Source organism: Cynocephalus volans, chromosome 1 (genome assembly GCF_027409185.1).
Source record: "Cynocephalus volans isolate mCynVol1 chromosome 1, mCynVol1.pri, whole genome shotgun sequence".
NCBI lineage: Eukaryota > Metazoa > Chordata > Mammalia > Dermoptera > Cynocephalidae > Cynocephalus > Cynocephalus volans.
The window spans coordinates 18,868,622-18,893,410 of NC_084460.1; the positions used below are offsets into that span (position 1 = coordinate 18,868,622).

The 24,789-nt window shown below is 39.1% G+C and overlaps 1 protein-coding gene across 1 annotated transcript in view; it reads right to left on the reverse strand.

Annotated features, from left to right (window-relative positions):
- PLCB4 (phospholipase C beta 4) overlaps nt 1–24,789 on the reverse strand; it is a 404,723-nt gene that overhangs the window by 72,879 nt on the left and 307,055 nt on the right. The window contains exons 15-24 of the mRNA XM_063092112.1: nt 24,367–24,446; nt 23,646–23,730; nt 20,723–20,813; nt 18,549–18,644; nt 13,001–13,101; nt 9,674–9,709; nt 7,434–7,575; nt 6,732–6,816; nt 6,280–6,404; nt 4,413–4,464 (exon numbers count right to left, since the gene is read on the reverse strand). Of these exons, the coding sequence (XP_062948182.1) occupies nt 4,413–4,464; nt 6,280–6,404; nt 6,732–6,816; nt 7,434–7,575; nt 9,674–9,709; nt 13,001–13,101; nt 18,549–18,644; nt 20,723–20,813; nt 23,646–23,730; nt 24,367–24,446 (893 nt within the window). The remainder of the gene's footprint in view (nt 1–4,412; nt 4,465–6,279; nt 6,405–6,731; nt 6,817–7,433; nt 7,576–9,673; nt 9,710–13,000; nt 13,102–18,548; nt 18,645–20,722; nt 20,814–23,645; nt 23,731–24,366; nt 24,447–24,789) is intronic.

Consider the following 24,789-nt stretch of genomic DNA (forward strand, 5'->3'; position numbering starts at 1 on the left):
GAGTTCATTTTGTTTACTCAAAAAGAATAAAACAGAGTATGTAGAAGTTTGACAGGTCTGGGATACTGGAATAGGACACTCAACAGGCTTGTCTTTTTTTTTTATTGAAACATAATTTATGGTACATATCTATGGGGTATTGCGCTGAATATCAATACCTGTGTGCAATATCTGATGCTCAAATCAGGATTAGTACATTCAAAATTACACAATGTAATCATTTTTTGTGGCCTTTTACCAGTTTCTCATAACCCCCCACCCTCCTCCCGGTGACCTTGGTTCCATTCTCTCCTTTGGAAAGTTCAACGAATTATTCTGATTGTTGTAATTTTCTTTCTTCCTTTCGATCTGAGCTCGAGGCAGCCTCAGGAAGTGGCAGAGGCTGCCACTCACATAACTGGTGGCCGTAAAGGCCCAGGGCCCGGGCACTGACGGGGAGCTGAAGGCGGATACTGGTGGGTGCTGGCGCTGGTTTCTTGCATGTGTGCCTTGCACAGCTGCACAGGGCCCTGACCTTGGAACTTAGAAGGGCCTCATGCTAAGTTCCGTGCTTTGCACCACCATTTCAAAATTCTCCAAATTCTCCATACTTCATTTTCATTTTGCATTAGGCCTTGCAAATTATGTAGCCAGTCCTGTCTGGTGCTTTTGGTACAGGAAATGAACTCATTCCAGGCATCCAGGTCTGTGTGGGGGCCATGGGCATAGGCCAAAGCCTTTGGCAAGGGAGGGACCCAAGGATTATGTGTGGACTTTGCAGGGCCTTGGAAGGCAAAAGAGGGAAAGAGGAAGGGTCTTCAGCCAGGAAGGTGGACAAGAGCCACAAGAATTAGAATATGGGGGTCCTAAGGAAGTACATCCTATTTCATCAATCTTTTAAAAAAATTTTTCAGTGCTTATTTTATTTTTTAATTTTTTAAATTTATTTTTTATTAACATATTCATTGTTACAAATCATACTTATTCTTTATGCCCCTTATCTAATCTTCCCTCTTCACCGTCCCTATTTCATCCATCTTAAGATGCCATTGATTGCTAATCACACTATAACTTTTATTTACCAGCAACAAAGCAAAACGGCTGCTGATTACAACTGTAAGATGCCACGGATGATAAGTCACATTCAAATTTGAGAATGTTATATAAGTGTGTGCCTTTGAATTATAAAATATCATGCTATGTCAATATCAATCATACAATTTCCTATGAAAGCCTGAAAAGATTTATTAGTTTATTCTATTTTGTTTCGTAAGGATTAGAGAAATGCCTTTCATTTCTCCATCTTTAAACATGAACCTGTTATAAACTACTGCTTACATTCCTGGTAAAACTCACACATATGGGGCCAATAGTGTGGCCTCCAAAAAGATCAGCCCACGGAGCAGAGAGGGTATTCCCAGGCGGGTTTCTGATGTTTTGTTACTGTTGCTAGATCCTGGGAGTGTTTGTGTGCTTTGCACACTGGTGTTCTATATAAAACAGCTATTGTTTGCTATGCTGGAACTAAAAGGCACAGAATGCCTCTTTACAGAAACACAGTCCTCAGAAACAGCCCACAAGGATTTTTTAAAAAGTCCCTGTAGGTGGGCAGAAAATGACAAAGGTAACACAGTGAGAGGCATGCAGTGTCCCATGACTTTGCGACCTGGACCCGTGCTCCTGCCCCCGGCTCCTGCGCGATAGAACCGTGCTACTGAGCCCCGGCACTGTGCTCCTGCACCCCGGCACCGTGCTCCTGCACCCAGGACTTGTGCTCCTGCGCCCTGTTCTTGTGTGTTGCTGGCCCCCAAGGGGCACATTAGCATAGGAGAGGATGATTTCTTCTCTTCTCTGTTGGTGACAGCCTTTGCCTTAAGCTGGGTGTGGGGAAAAAGGAATCAAGGGACACAAGACTGAACAATACCATCAGTGCCTCAAGTTGGGCTGTGCCACTGCACGGTGTATTTTTAACCCTCTCTGGTGGCTTGTATGCTTTTGGTCACATGGCCTCAAACTCATCAGCACAGAATTCGGGCTACAGTAGCATCACTGCCCTTTTTTCGGAAGGTATTTCACATTACACGAATGCACTTAAAATGAACAGTTGTGCAGAGTTAGATGCTGACCATACTAACGATGGCAATGCAGAAACTCCTCAAAAGAAACGCAGAACATACAGAACTCTGTTGGGACCTTTTTAATCTAGAAACAGTTCTTCCTGCATCATGACAGTATGCCAGGATCAGCTGTCGGTGATCCTGAGGTTTGCATGGAAAGTCATTTAAGTACATTGTCACTGGGCCACTTGCAGTGTTCCTAGAAGTGAGCACAGCCAGCCCTGGCAGGTCTTGTGGGAACCACAAGTGCTGCAGCTGCCGCCCAGGCTCCTTTTGTTGGCCGCTGGTGGGTACACATGGATCGAGCCCTGGACCTTGGTGTTATCAGCACCAGCTCTAACCACCTGAACCAACCAGCCAGCCACCTAGGCTTCTTAAAGGCCCATTTTCAGCACAGTGTTCATTGAATTTTGCATGGTCTTTGTGTGTGACCAATAACGTCTTTAAGCTTTTCTTAAATCTCCCTTTTGCATAGATTTGCAGTTCCTACAGTACTTCCACACTCACTCACTCATTCAACACTACTGAACTGTCACAACTATTAAAGGAAAAATTTATCCAAAGTAAAGATGGGAAGGCACATTTTATTCAAGGGGGTCATGGTGATAGGTATAGGGCCTCAATTCTGACTCCAATGAGGACAAGTGGGGATTTATTGCCAAGGAGCAGGGTGAAGGGTGAGTGGATGGAAACTTACTAAGGGGAAACGTCAAGGATAAGGGGTTTCTGGCTAACCTGACTTGATAGCATTATTGCTAAAGTCAGGCCAGGTGATAAGATATCCAGAGGGGCCAGATACCAAGGGTGGGGGATTTTCCCTAAAACTGACTTAGCAGGATTTTTGGTCAAAACAGTTTCTACAAGGATAGAGAGGAAGGGCCAAGGTTGGGCCTAGTGAAAAAGAACTTGGTTATAGTCAAAGGAAAGAGTCTTTGTCAATTCCCCTTCATGTTCAAGGAAAGAGACATTCTTCTTTCCTTTGAACGAAACCCCCATGTGGCAGGTGTTACTGTCGTCATTCTATCACGCAGAGAATCGAGGCTCAGAGCCTAACATACCCGCCCAAGGCAGCAGAGCTGGTACTCTAAGAAGCGGGATTCAACCTCAGGTCTGTGGACTCCCAGCCTCTGGGGCTTCACCGCCTGAGCCCACCACTGGGGGTCTATCAAGCCATTAATGTGCAAAATCTCCTGGTTCTGAACACCTGGCATTAAACAACAAAACAGCTTAAACAAAATTCTGAATATGTGTTTGGCCCTTTTCTTCCTAACAGTATAATTTTTATTTCTTTCAAAGCACACAGCAGAGGAAGCTGTTGTGTATATGCTCAGCTATGCATGTGGTGGGTGATTCATGTGACAGGGCAGTCACTCACGTGTGTAGTCACACTGGCAGGGAATCAGCCGTCAGGCAGGCAGAGGTAGGGAGTGCGTGCTTTGAAGAATCATACCTAACACACAATGGCTAAAAAATTGTATCTTGACCAGCTATCTTCAGTGATGAAAATTAAGATATCCAACCAGAGGAACCACCATGAAATGAAGTACTTCCTTACAGTAGCATTACGGGATGGGACGGATCCATCCACTAGATTAGTCTAGAGGCCTTTGGACTGTGGTCTGGGATTATTTACTTGTAGTGTTGTTTGGGGACAGATGGGTGGGGAAAAAATGGACACGCACCTTTTTCATCTCTATAGAATCCTAACTTTGTATTTCATTTAACCTTTTAGCATTTCAGTGGATTAACATTTCCTATTTCACTTCTTGGTTCACAGATTTTAAAGAGTGTTATGTAGGTAAACTAGAATGACATTCATTGCATTATTCTTTGATAACTGTTATTACAAGATATACAAAAGGATAAACAGATGATGAAGGTGTATTCCCAGCTGAAATAAATTCAATTTGACACCCACAACTTCATTATATATGAAATTAACTTCATTCCTATGTTTTTCCTAGGGAAAATACACATATTTAATGTCTGTGTTTCCAGTTAATGTCCAAATGAGCAGAGATCATTACCTGTACTGATATAAACATCTCCACTATTAAAGTGAGAGACTTAAAGTCTAGAGTGTATATGATAAACTGCTTAACTTCTGGTTAAAAAAAAAATCTTGCTTAGTAAAACGCAGATGTGAAGAATGTATATTTGCAAATATAATCTATCTAGTAATTTCGTTTGTTTCTAACCTATCCCTCAAATCCAGCATAAATTCAGCAGCCCCTAATTAAAAATGACATGGTTTCATTATAGCTGTAGCATGGAGTTCTGAAACTAGGTGACAATAGTTTAAAACACATTACTCACCCGCACGATCCATTATACTCAAATTTTCCCTGATTCAATTGCATCGCTAAATCTGTCAAGAGACAAAAATAATTTAGAATCCTGTCTCCCTGGACAAAGAAGATACTAATGGGGTGATTTTAAGCAATGGAAATCAGATACTGCTCCTAGGCCCAAAGGCCCTTTTTAACACCATGAGATACCACTAGTTCTATTTAAGGCATGCAACTCTCTTCCATGTTGAAATGACCTTGTGGTTAATTTAAATTAAACATAAAATGTGTTTTCATAAAGATCATGCTAGGATTGCTTTAAAAAGCGGATTCAGTATATATGAGTCATATGATTGTTCAGTTAGTGTTGAGAATAAAGATGTCCAACCTGCTATACAATTGGAGAGCAGGTGCCTCATGATTCCAGAGGAAGGGGACACCAGAGATACCCAGTAGGGCCAGCGTGAATATAACACCCAATAAAAAAAAATAAAAAATGAACTAAGTAAGTATCACGTAAAAACTGGTGGCTCATTCCCAGTGTGAGACTTTACAGAGAATTCTTCTAGTGAGATATACACTGGCAGGGCATGGCTTATGATTTTTCTCTTGCACGTGTACACAATCTTCTTTCTTCTCATCAGCAAATGAAATGGGGAAAATGATAGATTTTTTCCTTCTTTTTAAAAATGTTATGGCTAAACCTAGCATAGAATAAAACATAGGCTGGCCTGGTGAATAAACTGTGTTATGATCATTTGATCTACAGAACGGACTCACTGACAACCGAGAATACAACCTAACCCCTTTTTAAGGAAGTAAAATCAGCAGTGCCTTTTTATTGTATTGGTAACTAGTCTAATCTGGCAAGGACTGTGGGGACACCATGCAGAATGATGACCCCAGTGGGATGTTCTGGTCACTGAGGGGACTCCACCAAGGGGTGGGAAATACAGTCAGCTCGTGCTTATGCCAAAGGGATGAATGTCAGAGGAACTTTCAATCAGTTCAGATAATAGGAACAAAGTGGACAGGAATTCTCAAAGTATGGTGGATAGACCAGAAAAGGAAAAGGTCCCAAATTGGGAAACATTAGAAGTACCTTCATATAGCAAAGGACTGAAGAACAAAGGGTTTTTGTTTTTTAGGTTTTATTTTGTTTGACCAATTTTAAGAACCACGTTAATCAACTGTTACAGGGAATAGGCTTTGCAGCATATTTCTATCGATTTTGCTATCTCTCATCTTAACTCTTAAGCAAACCTCAAAAACTTAAACAATTTGTTTATGTATTTCTAAAAAATTCATTCTCTTTTCAGAAAAAAAAAGAATAATTATATATTGGAAACGCACTTTTGAATACACTTGGGAAAACCAAGTTATATATTAGTATTTCTAAGAATATATTACTCCTTATACACCATTTTAGTGGAGTTTGCTCCAAAATATTCTGTACTTTTGTGGTGAGGTGCCACTGTGTTACTGATATTTGCTGAATGTTCACAGTGGTCAGGGTACATCAAAAGAGAAATGAGTAGTTACTGTATAAAGATATTCAAATCCTTCTCACTTAATTCTGCCTCTGGAAATCAAGAAAACAAGTTTGATCCAAGAAGAAGAACAATTAGAAATATTTCAGAATAGGGGATAATGTTTAGCAGAAGAGTCATGGCATTTATGAAAGGAATTTAAATCAAAACATTTTATTTTCTACCATTGTTTTACTGCTCTATTTTGGGTTTTTAATTTCTCACCATTATATAAATACAACACATTGTTTTGCCATATGTCTGCTTCCCTTAAAAAATGCCCACAGACAACTGATGGCAACTGCTTTGCACCATCCTGTCAAAGCGTTCTCATGGAATTTGGGGTCACTGGACATCAGTTCCTACCTGGGGTTTGATAGTTCAGTGAAACCATCTGGCAGCCAGCGTTCCAGAAAATCTGAGGCATGTAATTACTGGAATCGACTCGGCCTCCCTTGGGGTAAATGCGACTCATTTGCCGTTTGTTATAACTGTGTAATTTATTAAGGAAAACAGAAAAAATCGTTCTACAGCAGAGATAAATAAACAGAGCTAAAACAAAGGTCTAGGCCAACAATGACAAACATGTAGACAACACAGAGCAAATTTCACATTTATAAATGATTAAGAGGAAAAAAAATCACAATTCACGTGTGGGTTATAAAAACAATTCCCATTTGGGCAGATTGTCACAGCTGCCGTGATCTTTCACACATATTCTATTAGCTCTACAAACTTATTTATATATTAGCCATTAATCTATTTCAGACTCCTGCCAAACCAAAAGCACACTCACTCCACTTGATACATTAGGATACTTTACAAATTCAATCGCATGTGTCTTCAAGTAGCCAAGACCCACCGATTCATTAAAAGAAGACATGTTATAATGAATGTTGCGTTCTGTAAAAGAAAAGCAAAGATGCACTCAGAAACCCTGCCATCAAACCCTCACAGAAAGACAAGCAATAAACATAATTACATCCTGAATCACTAGGCTTTGGAGGCCAATGTTACATTATCCTGTCAGTAGCTCCTGTTTCATTAACATCCTGTGGATGGAGACTGCTGACTTTAAAAAAAAAAAGTGTGCTGGATTAAATTTGAAATCCCTAAACAAATTATGTGTACCCCAATTGCCATGGCCACCCTTGAAATATGTATTTTTGATGATGATGATGATGATGGCTTCTCACCCCAGAAATAATTATGAAAGGTTTTTAAACACTTCATGTTTTTGAAGACCGGCTTTTGATTAAAAGAAGTATTCTAAAAGCACGCAGAGCACCAACAAATCCATAGTCTCCAGAGCCCCCCAGTGGATGATGTGGGGAATGACAATGCAATGTCACCACATGCCAAGGACACGTGGCTGTTATGGTCTGTGAAACAAAAATAAGGTGAGGTGGAACTGTCCCCATGCCCAGAAAAGAAAATGGCAACAAGCCAGATCAGAGCTCATCAGCACAATAAAAGAAAAGCAGACAAAAAAGGCTATTGCATTTAACCTTTGGGGTTACCTTCAGCCACATGGAAACCTTGAAACTTTACGGGCTGTGCGTAGTTGATCATTGTGGACAAATACGGGTGGATATTAGTGGTAGCACCTACATATTTATAAGATGCCATCCACGCCTGCTCATCTTCTACAGTGACCAGGCCCTACAAGCACAATGAAGAGAACGTGCATGTCGATGACTTCAGCGGGACTCAGATACATGCTGCAAACTTCCTTACTAAAGATCATTTGACACATAAATGAAAGAACAAGAGATTTTGCTTCCTCCGTTATGCTAAAGGATAATTTAAAAAGTTAATGACTATTCTAGTTCCAAATAATGCAAAAGGAGATAATCATAAAATATTAAGCTTATTCTTACATTTTTAAGACAGCTCTTGATTTGCAAAGGACTTCAAAATATTTAAGAAACCATAGTGGGCCTCTCATATGTACAGCGAGTATTATCATTCATATTTTCACAATTTGAGGCATAAAGGCAAAAACGTGACTCTAAAACTTTAGTGTGCATTAGAGTCACCTACAGTGCTTGTTAAAACACAGATTCCTGGGCTCCATCTTCAGAGTTTCTGATGAAATGAGTCTGGGATGAGGTCCCAGAATGTGCATTTCTATCACTAGCTAGTTCCCAAGTGCTAATGATGCGGCTGGTCTGGGGATCACAGTTCGCAGGAGCACTGCTCTAGAATTTAAGCCACATACATAAGTGGTTTATTGTATTTTGAAAAAGGCACTCAATCTTAAAATAATCTGATAACTTGCTACATAGGACATATTGAAATTGGCACTACTTTCCACAGAGGGAAGAAAACCAAGTTATTTTAATTTATTTCTTGATAAATCAGAACAAAAGCAACCACAAAAATAATGCCTTCAAAAGTGATCAACATTTTGTTGAAAACTTCAAAAAGCTAAATTTCCTGCATAGAGTGAATCTACATGGACAAATTGCTTAATCATGTAGTGTAATCCACGAGGAAAAAAATGATTGGACCATGTGTTTGTCTTAACTGATGACTTAACCTGAGCATTGTAAATCATCAAACTGATTTCGCCAATAAAAGCCTGAGATAAATAATCAAATAATGTAACTTATTTTTACATTGATCATTTTTTCATATGTCCCAACACACTCTTTCCCCCAAATAAGGTCTGTTCCTTCCTTGTGTGTTTCATGATAATAAATAATGTCACTACTCTCTGTTCGGCACCAGGATGAATTTTTGCACGTACAACCTCCTCACTGTCAAGATGCTTAGTGAAGATTAGAGTCCTATCCACTGACCACCTGAGAAACCTAAAGCTTCAAGGATTAAAATAATTTAGCTAATAAATGACAGTGACCAAATTCAGTCAATCTGTGCACTGTTGATTCCAATACCTTATAAAATTCTAGTATAAGAGAAGAGTGTACTCCTAAACATTTTTGGAGAGGACTATGATCAGATTTATCTATAATTCTTTCAAATTTAATATTTAAATAGTAAGAAGATAGGGTCTCACTCCAAATAAGGCAGGGCCCCACAGACAGTAAGGCAGTATTTTCTGAAGATCTGAAGTGTGAGATACAAGGCAAATTTTTGCCTGTGACTGTCATCAGTCTCACTATTGTGTAATAAATAAACCATACACATTTACTAAAAAAGGCCACCTTGATCACCATGAAGAACTTTAAAGAGGATAAAAAAAACTGAAAATGTAACTTTACTTTCCTTACAGTAAGGCCGATATCTAATAACATCAAATAAGAATCCTAGAAGGTATACAGTGTGAAATTAACTAATGATCTTCCAGAATGTCATTGTAATCGGAACAAACATCATCTTTCTGTTATGCTGTAATATGAATTTAATGACCTCTTAGGCCATTTTTATTTTCAAACTCATTATGCTAATGATTATGTAACCCTATTCTAGGAATGAAATCTCTAATTCCATCTAAGAAAATGCCTTACTGCATTAAACATCTACTTTTAGAGAAATTGTTCCCACCTGCCCTAGTTTTGTGATTTTTACCAGGATTTAATCATTTTATCACTATGATTAATTCTTTCCTTTGAAGACTCTTATAATTAGATGCCTCAAGCATGTAAATATTATACCTACAAACGGTAAGCCTGACATTCCATGGGCCAGAGGAGAGAGCTTATCAACAACACTGAGGACACAATGTTCCATTTTAGAGGTCACATATGGGTGTCTGGTAATAAAAACAAAATGCACGAGAGAATTATTTTGTTACCTTTTTGTTGTTTTCATGTTCAAGGTCATCAGTGGCCTAAATTAGAAAAAGAAAATACTTTGGTTATTTTCTAAGGGGCAAAATTCCAAATTTATTAGTCATAAATATCTAAATATTTAAATAAATATCAGCTTGTTATTCTATTTTTGTTAAGACAGGAAATTATTGATGGCATAAAACCATGGATGACAGCAAGTACTGAAAAGATGTGATGGCCTGTTTTATACACCAGAAAAGCAAATTTTAATGCTATTTCTCTCCTTTGTTGATGGTCTTTGCCTATTGAGATGTTTCATTGTAATTATTTAATTAGTGATTTAGTCATGGTGCTTAGGAAATAAATAATCAATGTGGCACCTCCCCTGATATGTACGGAGAGTAGCAAGCATCAACGGCTACCCTTCAGTAATTCAACATTCACGTCTGCGTATCTGCTATGCACTGAATGTGTCCCCCTCCCTCACCCCACCAATTCATGTGTTGTAAACCAAATCCCCAATGCCACAGTATTTGGAGATGGGGCCTTTGGGAGGTAACTGGCTTACGAATGGGATTAGAGCCCTGTAAGAAGAGATGAGAGAGCTTGCTTCCTCTCTCTCTCTCTCCACCATGTGAGGACATAACCAGAAGGAGAATCCTCTCCAGGAACCCACTGTCTCCAGCATTGTGAGAAATAAATTTCTGTTGTAAGAAATATATTTCTGTTAATAAATTTCTGTTGTTAGCTTAAACAACAGAATGTTGAACTGAACAACAACATTCAGTTTACAGTAGTTTTGTGATAGCAGCCCAAATTGATTAAGTATTGACAAAGGCTTTATGGAGCAAAGCAGCATTCTTGAGTCTTACTTAGTAAGTAATCTGATGTTCTAAAAGTAGTCACAATTCCCTATGTCAGAAAAGATAGGATACAATGGCAATATTCCTTTGGCTTTGCTCTCCCATCTTCCTACCACCCAGTGCACCCACCTACCTGTGTCTTTGTCCACTGCCTTCACTGACAAAGTATCCCTGCTCCCATCGCATCATCATGATCCCATCCACTCTCACTTTCTCAAGGAATTCCCGGGCAGTCATCCCTTCTCTCTCCTGCAAGACTAAGCTCTCTCTCTTCTACTGCACCATTTGCAACAGTTTGCAAACACACTCCAGATTGATTCATCCTAAAAATAACACTCCCTTGACTTCTCAGGTTCCCTTTAGCTACCAGCCTGTCTCTTGTTCCCCTTCACAGCAAAACTTCTCAAAAGCACAGTCTCTACTCATTCATATCGACCTGCCCCAGTGCCCACCTGCCCCAAGCACTCCACCAAAACTTCTCTTCAAGGTCACCAATGACCTCCATGCTATCAATCCAGTGGACACTCAAGTCTCTCAGCAGCACTCCACAGTCAACCACTCCTTCTGTTGACACCGTTCTCTTGGCTTCCTCGGTGTCATTGCCTGACTCCCTCCTACTTCTTTGCCCATACTTTCCTCTTGTTTTCTGGCTCCTCTCCTGTGAACCCACCTTTAACTGGGGCTCCACTTGGGCCTTCTTTTCCACCTCTCCTCCTGAATCATCTCCATTATTTCCATGATCTCCTGAACTCCCAGTTTATATCTCTAGCTTAACCTGTCTTCTAGATAAGGTGATGATGATGCTAGTGTGATGATAATCACGATGATGATGAAAACAATGACACAGACACAACTAATACTTTATAGGGATTGTGCCAGGCACCATTCTAAAGTCCTTATATATTATAGCCCACCCACTCTTCACAGTGACCCAATGAAATAATTGTTATTATCTTCACTTTATGGAAGAGGAAACGAAGGCACAGAGAGCTTAAGTAACTTACCCATGGTTAGACAGTTAGGAAATAAACCCAGAGAATCAGATGTCAGTGCTATATAAACACCTGCTTGGCACCTTCCCTTGAATCTCTCTGGGCATCTCAAATAGCTTGTCCCATTTAAAGCTTCTGAGTTCTTTCCTTCTCTTCCAGTCCTCCACTCCAGTAACAAGTGCCACTGTCTATGCAGTTCCTCATGCAGGGACTCTACAGTGTCATTTACTTCTTCTCTCTCCCTCACTCCCCACATTGAATCCAGCAGGAAGTTGAGCCATTTTTTGTCCCTCCGTATATTTTGAAACTATTCAGTGCTCTGCTTCTACTGTCCAGTTTCACAATTGGGGACTCTTGTCCTAACTGCTCTGCCTGCTCCCACTCTTGTTTCCTCCTAGTTTCCATATGGTAACCACAGTAATCTTTTAAAACTCCTCTCAGTCTACTTTGTCCCCCTCTTAAAGAAAGTTTTTCAATGGCTCCACATTTCACTTAAATTAAAATTTGAATTTCTCACAATGGCTACCAAAGTCCTGTGTCATCTGTGCCCACCTACCTGCCCCATCTCTCTTGTTTCGCTCTCCCCTCATTCAACCCACGCTACCCACACTGTCTCTGTTGCTGCTGTTGAAGCCCCTCGCATGGTAAGTCATTCCTCTGTCTCTGTGCATGGCTGATTCCTCTTTCCCTTTTGCTTCTGGTTTCCTTATTTCCTCCATCTCATTATTCTCCTTTTTAGCACTCATTTTCATTTTCCTAATAGTGCTTATTGCAAGTTGTAATTATGTAATTATTTGAATGTTTAGCTATTTGCTGTCTGTTTCCCACACCCTTCCCTAAACTATAGGGGACTATAAGTGGACAAAGGGCAGAAAGCAAGTGTGTTTTGATCCTTGTAGATCATTATGACTGAGACTGTGCCTGACAAATAGTAGGTGCATAATAATTATTTTTCTTGGCTGAATGGTTGGAAATAGTCTTACGCTTACTCTATATTAGGAGGGAGAACTCTAACTAGTAGGACTGGTTCTCTAATGAGGGATTGACTTGGGATGTTCAGGCGTCATTTTTCTGATAATTTCAACAGGCTACCTTTAGTCACTGGGATGCTGCTGTTGTCTCTCCTCCCACCTAAAATAATGCAACAAATGACAGCATTTACAGGACACTGGCCAAATGGGTAGTGGTCAACACGGGGCATGACTAATGAGCAACTTTGATGTCCTTTTTAACTTGCTATTGTGTGTGCATCAAGTTCTGGTCACCCAGGAGAGATTTTTATCCTAAGCAATTTAGAAGGGGAATTACAGGCCACTACATTCTCTTGTGATTGTCAATTTCCAAAATTTCATTAATACAAGGGTACTTCAAAACGTTCATGGAAAGATTTGTATTATTATTTAATTCTATTTTTCCACGAACTTTTTGAAGTACCATAGTAACAACTGCCAGCTCTTGCGATTCATGAAAAAAAAAGGGACACAAAGACTCTGACCTTCTTGACGCTGTTTGCAACAGCTTCCTTGTGACCCAGGTCATCAGCAGAAAGTTCATTTCCAAATTTGAATTCAGGGTGAGCTTCCTCTTCTTGGTCAGCTGTGTGAAAGGTACAAGGAAAATCCATGAAGCCAAATTACTGCCAAGGAGACAGACCTTGCTCGTAAGCTTGAGTAGAACATGAGCACTCTTAGACAAAAAGGACGCTAAAAGAAAATGCGGTCATTTAAATACGCACATTTTTCCAAGTAAAGCTCTCACTAAACTCTTCAGTATTGAAGGCCAAGAAACACATCTTTTTATTTATTGTTTCTCCTGAATCTAACATGACGTTTGACATGCCTGATGCTTAATAAACTTTCTTTAAGTGAATGGCTACTTCCATCCAGTATGCTAACTAAAAATTAAAGCTTCAAACACCTGAGGAATATCTGTGACTCAGAAAAGAGCATTTTGATCTTTCATGACACTTAAAGAAAACAGAAAGATACAAGAAAAGAAAATACACTGGATAACTTTGAAAGAGACTAAAGTGTCTACTTGAATTTTATGAGCACTAATGACTTGTTACCTGGAGTGGTGTGATATAAAAAAGAAAGACCTTGGAAGGACTGTACTGCTCCTGCAAATCATTTGTTAAACCTAGCTTAGGTTTAAAAGACTCAGACTTATTTGTCAGGCTCATGCTAGGAGGGGAGCTGGACGTGGATGCTAAATAAAGCTGGTACCCCAGGAGCACAGCCCAAGCTGAGAGAGGAGGCACAGACATACTCTGTCCATTGGTTCAGGAAAATGACAAGAACTCTGGTATCTTCCCAAAGTGTTGGTGAAAAAAGGATCACGTGTTAGAACATGAGCCACATGCTGGGGTGAGATCTGGAGTCACACAATCACCATTTACAGTAACTCCCAGATGAAGAATTTGCCTCAAATCTCTCCAGGATCAGAAGAAACCCAAAGGCCTTAGGACAAGGCCCACACAAATCCACACTCACAACACAAGGTAGGAGGAACCTTATTGCTAAACAAAAAACAAAACAGTGAAATAATTTCTGAGAATGAGCTTACAAGTAGGGAGGTGAGCAGATCCATAGGAAAAAGAGATTTTTTATATTTTATTTATTTATTTATTCTTGAATTGGAATTTGGCATTTTAATTATTATTTTTATTTTCTTTCTTTTTTATTGATTATGAATATTCATGCGATACAAAGCTGGTTGTCACCTCTCATGCCCAAGATGTGAAGGCCAGATTCATACTGCAGCATGCCCATTACCACAAATTATGTTTGTACCCCCTTTCTTCCACCCAATTATCTTCAACAAAAAGCATGTTTAAAATATGTAAAGGAGAATGCAAGAATGGAAGTAAGCAAAAAACTATTTCACTGATTCTAAGATGCATTTCTTTCTCATTTTAATATTTCTGATGTAATGTGTCTTTCAATTGATGGTATTTTATAATTAATTGGAACTATTTTTCTTTCTTAGTCATAAGAAGAAGTGGTGTTTTTCATCTTAGATTCGGAATTTCTTGAGAGATTACTTTTTACAAGGTACTATTCCAGGCATGAGACGAGGGTGGCAGTAAGAAACAGACACCCTCCTCTTTGGAGCTGATATTCTGATGAGAGGATATTCTGGAGGCAGATGGTTAAAAAGCAAAGAACCCGGGGACCAGGCCACGGCTCACTCGGGAGAGTGTGGTGCTGATAACACCAAGGCCATGGGTTCGGATCCCATATAGGGATGGCCGGTTGCTCACTGGGTGAGCGTGGTGCTGACAACACCAAGTCAAGGGTTAAGATCCCCTTACCGGTCATCTTTAAAAAAAAACAAAAAACAAGGAAAAAAAAAACCAAAGAACCCTCCCCCAAAACAAACAAACAAACAAAACACCTGACAGTAAGTAGGTCATATAAGCCTTGGGCAGGAGAAAAAGGATTTGAAGAGCTGAAATAAGTCTTAAAATAATCTACTCCAGTGTCTGACATAGCTGAGGAAATAGACAGAGAGATATGATCTGACTCATCTGAGGTCACAGAGCAAGATATGGACCTGCATGTCTCCTGATTCTTAGCACAATGCTCTTTCTGCAACATTAGGTTTCCATGACCTGCAGTCTGTAATCAAGATTTGGAAACCTTCCATTTCATATATGTCTAGCCTCACCTGCCCAACCAGATGTAAACTACTTGAAGGCAAGGGGTGTACCCCATACAAGAGGTAGAGACTTACAACTACTTTAAAAGAGCTGTATGAACACACGTTATCATCTCCAGAGTATGCACACGTGCACAGACACACTCACGACCACATACAATTTTGGTTCCCACTGCTCTTCCTAGTCCTGGCAGCCACATGTCCTTCCAAATCTAAACCCAGCCTAGTGACTGGGAGCATGCTTTCACTGCCCGAGAGCCTCTGCTGTTTTCCTCAGCCTCCAGGCAGGCCTGCCCTCTTGTAATGCCTGGTTTCCCCTGGGCTGTTGTGTTGATGTATTTCAATTAGACTCTAGTCCCACATGTATAGTAAGACCATACTTTGACAACAAGGTAATTACAGACAACTGGTTGACCAGAACTAAAGCCAAGTATTCCTGAGGAAACCTAAGGATCATATACATAACTGGTAGAGTACTCTGTGTCTTTAAAGAGAAATTCAGGTGGACGATTCTGTCCTCAGGTACTTTCCTGCTTGTATACTATCTCGTGTGGTTATTTTTGTCAAAATATAGTCAAAGTCTCAAGAATATTTTGGAATAACATGGGAGTCACTAGAGGCAAATATTTTTCAGCCTGGAGGAATAATTCTGTATAGAAGGCGGGAAAGTAGCCTTAAGAATAATATGTGGAATCATTCCAACCCTCATTTTACATTGCTGCATGTTCAGGAAATATCATATTTTTTACTTTTATCAGTTATATTCTTTCTACTTCTTAAAAAAATATTTTAACAACCATTTTGCATATTGTGTTCTCTTCATATTCCCGTATATTACAGGGCAATACTGCAAGGTACAAAAAGACTTGACCCTGGAGCCAAGCAATTCTGGAATTAAATCTTAATGCCATTGCTTACCAGCTGTGGGATCATGTGCAAAATATATCACCTCTCTAAGCTTCAGTTTCTTCATTTGAAAAATGGGTGTAACAATACCTATTTCATTGAGCCGTATGAAGATTACACAAGGCAGTGATGTAAGCTGCCTGGTCCACAGTTGGTACAACCATGGTAGTAGTTATTATCATGAATATTTTTTCTTGTTAATTTATTCCATTTTGTCTGCAGTGCACTTTACCAGATTATAGTATCACTAATGCCTTACAGGCTTTTTAAAATTTGTTTTATTTTAATTTATCAATATACAATGTAAATGATTTTCATGTCCCTTTACCAATTCCCTTTCCCCCCTCCCCACCATCAACATCATATCTGTTCACTTGTCTTAACAAGTTCAAGGAATTGTTGTGATCATTGTATCTTCTTCCCCCGCCCCCATTAATTTATTTGTATATTTACTTACAGCTCCCACAAATAAGTGAGAACATGTGGTATTTCTCTTTCTGTGCGTGGCTTATTTCACTTAATATAATTTTCTCTAAGTCCATCCATGTTGCTGCAAACCAGCCCAGATGTCCATCATCAGATGAGTGGATAAGGAAAATGTGGTATATCTACACAATGGAATACTTACTCTGCTATAAAAAAGAATGAAATACTACCATTCGCAGCATTATATGCTTTTGATCACTATTTATGAAACTTAACCTAAATTAAGGAACTGATCTTAATATATTCTTCTTTTTGCATTTTAGGAGTATTTTGTTGATCTTCTGAAATATACTTCTTTCAATACTTTATTCTCAAATCTTGTTTATATCTATTATTTGTAAAAATGTAAAATAATATAATAGGCATGTGGTTGACTGTATTTTCCAAAGACAGCTGCAACAATATCTGCCTTCCTCTGTTTTCTTCTACAATGTGACCTTGTCATTCACCCACCCTCTTGAACTTGGGGGGACCTTAAGACTGCTTTGATGAATAAAATATAGAGAGAGTGATGCTGTGCCAGTTCCAGGCATAGCTCTTAAGTGATTTAGCAGATTCTGCTTTCTGCCTCTCAGGACACTGGCTCTTAGATTCTCCATCTAGGAACTTTGCCACTATGCTGTGAGAAGCCCAAAATCACACAGAGAGGCCACAGGGGGGTGCTCTGGCCAGTAGGCCCAGCTGAGCTCCCAGCAGCCAGCCAGCATCAACTGCCAGCCATGGGAGTGAACCATCCTGGAAAACCCATCCAATTCAGCCTTCAGATGACTCTAGACGCAGATGTCATCTGCCAGCAATTGCATGAGAAACCCAAGAGAGGACTACCAACCTGAGCCCAGATGACCCACAGGACTATGAGAGATGATAACAAAGTACCATTTTAAACCTCTAAATTTCGGGATGGTTTTTCATACAGTAACAGATAACCATAACAGACATCAATTGAATGATACTAGATATCTTTGTCTTCCCAGACCCTCCCTGCCACATAAAACATATCAAAGTAAGACATTATGACTTTTCTCTGGGAGTAGAGTCAAACCCATGGTTTGGACATGCAACTGAGTCACTCATGAAGTCTGTTCTACCTTTAGGAGTCTTTATTAAGGAGTCATGAATAAAATTAGTTAATTCTCACAGCTTTCAGGTTTTTACCTATATGTCTAACTTTCTTAAAATCGTATTTCAGATGTTTGGATAATAAATGAAGAGTTTCTCGTAAGTATTTCTAAATTATGTAGCTCAAAGCCATTATATAAATCCAAAGCACCCTCTAAACAATACAAATCCAAGCCAGTTTGTTAATCATTTCTCATGATACACAATGAACAAATAATCTAAAAACATCCCCAAATTCTGAAATGACCCATTTAAAACCAAACATGCTTATGGTTACATGGCCAAAGTAAAATAGAAGGTAATGGCAAATATTCAAATATTTTAAGCAAGGCTGCCTTTGCTGAAATATCTACCCGTATAGCTAATTCTGGTGAGCTGGTTATTTGAGGGAAGTTGAACTTGAAATTTTAACACTGGCTTTGAGCTTCCAGTTCACTTTGTACATACAAACCAATCATTTACCTGAGGTTCTCTTACCCTTACATTCCTTGCCTTACTATCATCATTAACAAAACTGAAGTTCATGTTTTTGTTTATAGGAAAGGATTACAAGATATTCTTTTTCTACCAGCCCCTGCCTACTACAGCAAGTGCTTCAAGGATTCTCTGGCTGTGAATTTCTGCTGAACAGCTGAATGCACAACAGGAAAGGAGATGACTCCGCCACTAAAATCTAATGCCTGGGTAGTTGGAAGTAATAATGTTTGGAAAAATACTAAAAATACAAAAGATTAAGGTTGATCCATGAATACATCACCTGACTGTAAAAATTAAAATGTCCTTATTATATAAGTGGGTCCACGGAGAGACATTCATGTTTTTCTTATTTTAAAAAGTATTTTTGCAACAGTAACTTACAAACAACAACTCACCACTTTCTATCTCCTCTTCATTATCGTCTTCCAAGATGTTAGCTGGGGCAGCGGATTCTCCAGCTTCCATCATGCTTTTCAAAGCTTCAAGCTGTTCTGTTATTAAAAACAAGCAAGAAGGAGATAGAGACAGATGTCAGATCACTTACAAAACCTGGGCTCTATGATCAACATAAAGCCATTATGAAGAAAAAAATGAAAAGAGAAAGGAAGTATGTTGTTGAGGCAAGTACTGGCCAAGTTCCTAAGGTTCAGCAGTGGTCACAGTCTCACCCGTTCCTGGTGGTTTGGGCTTTGTAAAGAATGGTTAGCGACCACATTGCAGACACATGATGAAGAACTACTGGCACATGAGCAAATTGCCCCAAATTCTGGTCACCAGATTTGAGAGGGCTAGATAAGAAAAGCCCACAATTTGGAGGATCTGGCACAGATCAAGGTTTATGAACAATTACGGTGAAGTGATAGTAAAGAGAAATACATGTACATTGGAGATCAACAAAACTTCAGGAAAAATGTATTTGCAACTAATGTAACCTGGATTATTATCCTAATAAATGAAAAGTTCTTATAAGTTATTAAGATAAAGACAAACAAAATTTTTTAAATGAGAAAACATGTAGAGATAAATCACAGATAATAATACATCAAAGAAACTAGTTATCAAAAACATACAAATAGAAAAATTAAGGTATTATTTTTCTTCTGTTAATTGGACACACATATAAAAGACGGCCAACAGTCAGCATTAAGGATTTTGCTGGGAAACAGGCACTCTCATATATTATTGGAGAGAGTGTAAATTGGCACAAATTTTCTCAAAGTATCACAGATATATCACAATATAAAATATGTACATGCTTTGGCCAAATAACTCTACTTGTACTGACTGATTCCAAGGAGAAGGTGGCACAAATGCAGAAAATGAACACTCAAGCATGTTTATCATTGTTGCTTTTATAAAAGTGAAAATGGAACTTGGGACTGAATTATACTAAAATGAGTATATATATTTCTATGTAAAATATAATAAATTCTCTTTAGTGTTCTATTCATTGGAATTAAAGTTAGTAAATAGATCTATATTCTTTTTTTTGTTTGTTTGTTTGTTTGTTTGTTTTTGTCTTTTTGTGACCGGTAAGGGAATCGCAACCCTTGGCTTGGTGTCGCCCGAACCGGGCTCAGCCAGTGAGCACACCGGTCATTCCTATATAGGATCCGAACCCGCGGTGGGAGCGCCGCTGCGCTCCCAAGTGCTGCACTCTCCCGAGTGCGCCACGGGGCCGGCCCCATAGATCTATATTCTACTGGATATAAATATACTTAACTGGTAGACGTTAAAAAATTATTAAATTAGTATAGTTAACAATCTCAGTACTGCTAAAAATGTATGTATATGTCTAAACACATACATGTGTATACTCATGTCTACAGTACATGGATATATGTGTATAATAGATAATTTAGTACTATTTTATTATTTTGTTATATTTTTCCTTGTTTTAATTTTCCTATGATATTATTGTTTTTGTAACAAAAATAAACTGTCTTCAACTTAACTCTTAAATTTTCATTTAGAATAGTTGGAGAAAAAAAGTACAGTCATACCAATATTTGATACCACTAATTTGATGAACTGAAGATACTCTGAAAGAAAATTTTTTCAAAGAAAACATCCTGAGAGAATAAAGGGAAAAGTGTCTATATAAAATTTGTCTCTCGATCTCAATTCACATACACACACGTTCATATTTACCTAGGATTCCTAGCTATAAATGGTCACACGGGCAAACTGCAAAGGGAAGCTTTTAAAGAGGACTTTAGAGTGCATAAAATTATAAAGTGATTGTTCCTTGTATCTTGAGAAATCCTAAAATGCTTCTTCAACTTTCTTTTCATTTTTCCTTGAGACCCCCACACCCCCAAATTCTGGTATATGAATATGTGAACATGCTTTTCCCACTGCAAGAACGAGTTGATAAGGAAACTAAATTTAAATGGAAATGTGGCAACTTTGCTCTGAGAAATACATTACAAACATCACCACTACATTCTTTCCTCCCCAAATCAGTGGTTTAAAAATAAATTTCATTCTAGACAGCTGAAGTATCCAAACACATTATATAGGCTACTAATATATATATATATATATATATATAGTATATTTGACTTACTTTTTTCAACTTCAGGTTTCAGCCGTTTATTTTTGATGAGTATTTTTCTTTTGAGGTCATTGGGAGATGGCAAGGTTCTGCCTGGTTCGAGCTAGAGGTATATAGAAAGAGCTGAATTAATGATGACTTGGGCTTCTCCATTCTCTTTGCCATCCCAGGTAAGCCTGGCAGGCCTGAGAGTTATGCAATCCAATATCCACTAGATGACAAGACAGTTATATGTTTTCATTCCCCAACTCAAATTAGCTCACCATATTCCAACAACTTTGCCTTAGACTAATGCTGCAAACCTAATGTTTGCACCTTAGGTATCCGGTAAAATACAAGGGATCATTGTGACAACTTGGGTCAGAATTAGCTTTCCTGGGTTAGAGGCTCCCCAGATCCCCCCAACTGTCAGGCTGTATGCTCAGTAGGTTGATCCAAGGTCAATTCACTTGCCTGGATTTATATCTGCAAAGGAGGTGTCCTTTGATGCTACTACCTGTGATCCATAGACAGATCTGTCCTATAACTAGTGGACCATTCCCCATCCCTGACACATCCACACGTATACTTACCCATCCAACTTTCCACGCATCCCTTCATTTTCAAAACTGATTTTATACTACTTATTACGTGCTAGGCACTGTGCTTTCCTAGCACTGTGTATGTCTTGCCTCAAATGAAACCTGAAATTGCTGAAATGCTGCTTCCTGCAGGCAGCTGGTATAACTAGTCTATTCCCCAAAATGTCTCTTGTACACCTACAACAAATATTCAGTGTTTCACAGACCATCTTCTTTTCTAATTGTGTGTTTATATTTGTGTCCTGTTCCCATCACTGCCCTGCCGTCCAAGATTGAAAGCTCTTTAGTTCAGGGAGCAGGTCGTACTGCCACTTGTATTACCTGTGCTTCCCTTAACTCCTTTCATGTATGTTAACATCACTTCACTAAGAATACAATGGTCTTTCCACAAAAGCAAGCACCTTAACTCTACCAGAAAAATAAACGGAGGGCCTAGGTAAAAAATAAACAAAGTAAATCAGGAATATTTCTGAGTTTGGATTCCTTTAGACTCAGTCTCTGAGATAAGAATTATTGCACCAGTAGTTTACCTGGGAGGTAGACTCAGGGAACATCAAAAGAGGAGTGGGAAAGTGAGGAAAAGAAGCTGGGCACCAATCAAAGGTGTGTTACAGAGCAAGTTATCACTGTGGGCAGCTATAGCTCAATCCTTCCGGGGAACCCTGGGAGACACAGGAGAACAGGTGCTCAGTTACCCCACTACCAGCATGGTGGAGCATGGGGTGGGGATGTTAGTTGTCTGGCACTTCTGGCCTGTCTTTCACATGTGGGCAGAGGAGGCTCCAGTGACCAGAGCTCACTCTCAGGCAGAAAGTTGCAAGTGCTGCAGCTGAAAGTTGGGCCAGTGTGCAGGGAACCAGGAAGCGATGCAAAGATACAGGCAGGGCACCTGCAGCAAAGGTAGGCTGAAGAGAGTCAGGAGTTGAGAGCAAAGGAGGCAAATACCCTTGTCTCCCATGTTCTTTTCATTGTTAAACCACCCAAAGTATTCACATGTAGCACAAAGCACCTTCCTCATGTCGGTTACTGTGACGTTCTTCCACTACCTCCTGCTACCATGTTTGGGCTTGTCAGGAGCTGCCTGTCAACAGCGGGGTAAACTATTTTACTACCATACAGTGTTCTGCACTCTAATTTCATTGGCTATTGTGCTACTTATAACATCCGTGACAGTGGACCTCTTGGAGGTCATGGATTCCTACAAAAATGTGATGAACTCTCTGGAATGATTATATACAAGAGATTGTATTCAATTAGAATGAATTCATTGATCCCATAAAGCCTACCTGTGGGCTATAGGTTAATATCCTTTGCTTTCTGAAGAAATTAGCAGGTATAGAATGAAGTTCAAAATGTATATATAACATTACTGTAGTGGATTGAATTATGTCCCCCCAAACTCACTGAAAGCTTGAATTGCGTCCCCCAAGTTTTATGTATTGGAAACTTGGTCCCCACTGTGACTGTTAAGAGGGTAGGAAATCCTGTTATGGTAATTGAAAAGTGGGGCCTTGAAGAGGTGACTAGACTGTATGACCAGGCAGTAGTGAATGGATTAATAATGGTGGTCAGGGGCATGGTTTGGAGGGCTTTAAAAAGAGAGTGAATGAGGAGGTTAGTCTCTCTCTGCTCTCTCTGCTGTGCCATTTCAAAATATGATATCCTTTGTCACTGAAGTCACCACCAAGACCCTCAACAGATGTGTTCCCTGGACTTTGGATGTCCCAGCCTCTGAAACTGTATGCAGTAAGTTTCGTTTTCTTTATAAATCACCCAGTTGCAGGTATTTTGTTATAAGCAACAGAAACGGACGAATACAATTGCCAAAGTACTTATTTTGAAGTTGGGAACTTGAACTTCAGGATCCTGTGACTTCCGTCTAGGGCACTTTCCATTGCAACAGGCTCCCATGGGTTCTGAACCCTGGATGCACATTTGATCAACATAGAGGACTTTTAAAAAACACCATGCTCAGGCCCAACTCTAGATCAATTAAATCAGTCTGAGTGGGGGCCCTAGCATAGGTGTTTCTAACAGTTCTCCCAGGTGATTCTAACATGTAACTAAAGTTGAGAACAACTGTGGAATCTAGACTCAGCCTGAGTATCAAATTTTAGGATTGAGATCTGAAAAACCATATGACCCCAAGATCTTCCATATTAAATTGAACCAGATGTTTATTTTATGTCTCTCTCTACATCCTTCTGAAGCATAATGAAAGTTTTCTGTACCAAAGAATTTAAATAAATACAAAGATCTTCAGCATTAGTCCTCCAGTACTACTTGACCCTTCAGAAATGAATTTCAAAACAAATCCATTCATACTAGAAATATGGTTTGCTAAAAATACTTACTGGATGCGATTCAAGTGCTTGTTTCAACAGGAGATCCCCAAATAGATCTTCACAGTATTTGGACATCTTGTACTGTTGATATTTGCTGAGAGAAAGAAGTGGCATTTGTAAATTCAAACATCTAATGGATCCAAGAATAAGAAACACCCATTCCTGGGCAATTAGACTCCCACTCTGCAAAATACACCAGTGTCCTCTTAACATTAACATGACACATAGCTCTAAATACCACAAACTTTAACTGATGTAATTTAAAAAGGAGTAGTTTCTGCCCCAAAACTATGAGTTGGTAAGAAGAAAAAAATATCTCTCAAGTTAACAAAGTATGATTTCAAATATAATGCCAAATCTTCCAACTCAAGGGAACTTTAAGCAAGCTGTGCCAACCTCTGACCTCTAGTTTACAGCAAGCATTTCTAAAACACATTAAGACACCTGTTTTATTTTTTTGCTAGAGGTTCCGGGGTAGTGGTGGGTATTTGTTTGTTTTTGGTTTTTTCATAAGACTACGTCTTTATCAGAGAATTATTTTGTACTTAGGACTTCACAAAACAAACTATTCAGTTATTAAAAAGGATGTAGAATTGGTAAAGGGACATGAAAACCAACTACATTGTACATTGATAAGATTTTTTTTAAAAAGGGATGTACAGCAGGAGTAGGGAGCAGGAGTCAGGAAACAACAACACTTCTAGACTGGGAATCGAATGAGTCATTATACCTGCAGTGATTTTCAAAGGAGAGAATTACAGGATATTCTGATGTGACAAATGCCGTTTCCTTGATGGCCTGAATTACATCCTTTAAAGATAAAGAATGTTAATGAGAGAAAAGAGCAAAAAATTTAAGGCACCTGAAACTATTCAGAAACGTTCAGAAAATCCATTCTGGTGAATCACATCTGGAGAACCCATCTAGTGTAATACCTCGACAGGTTGAGTTCCCTCTGGTTAGACCCTGGATGCAGTTAATGATTAATGACAATTTTTTTCAGAGCAGTCTTTTACTTCTCTAGAATTACGGTGCTATCAATTTACAAGAGATTTAGTCTACATGGCACGTCGGTTCCTTACTTGATAATCTGCCAAGCCAGGAGTTCAGAGTTCATGTTTCTCCTTAAAGAGCAGGCAAGCTTTGGGCACAG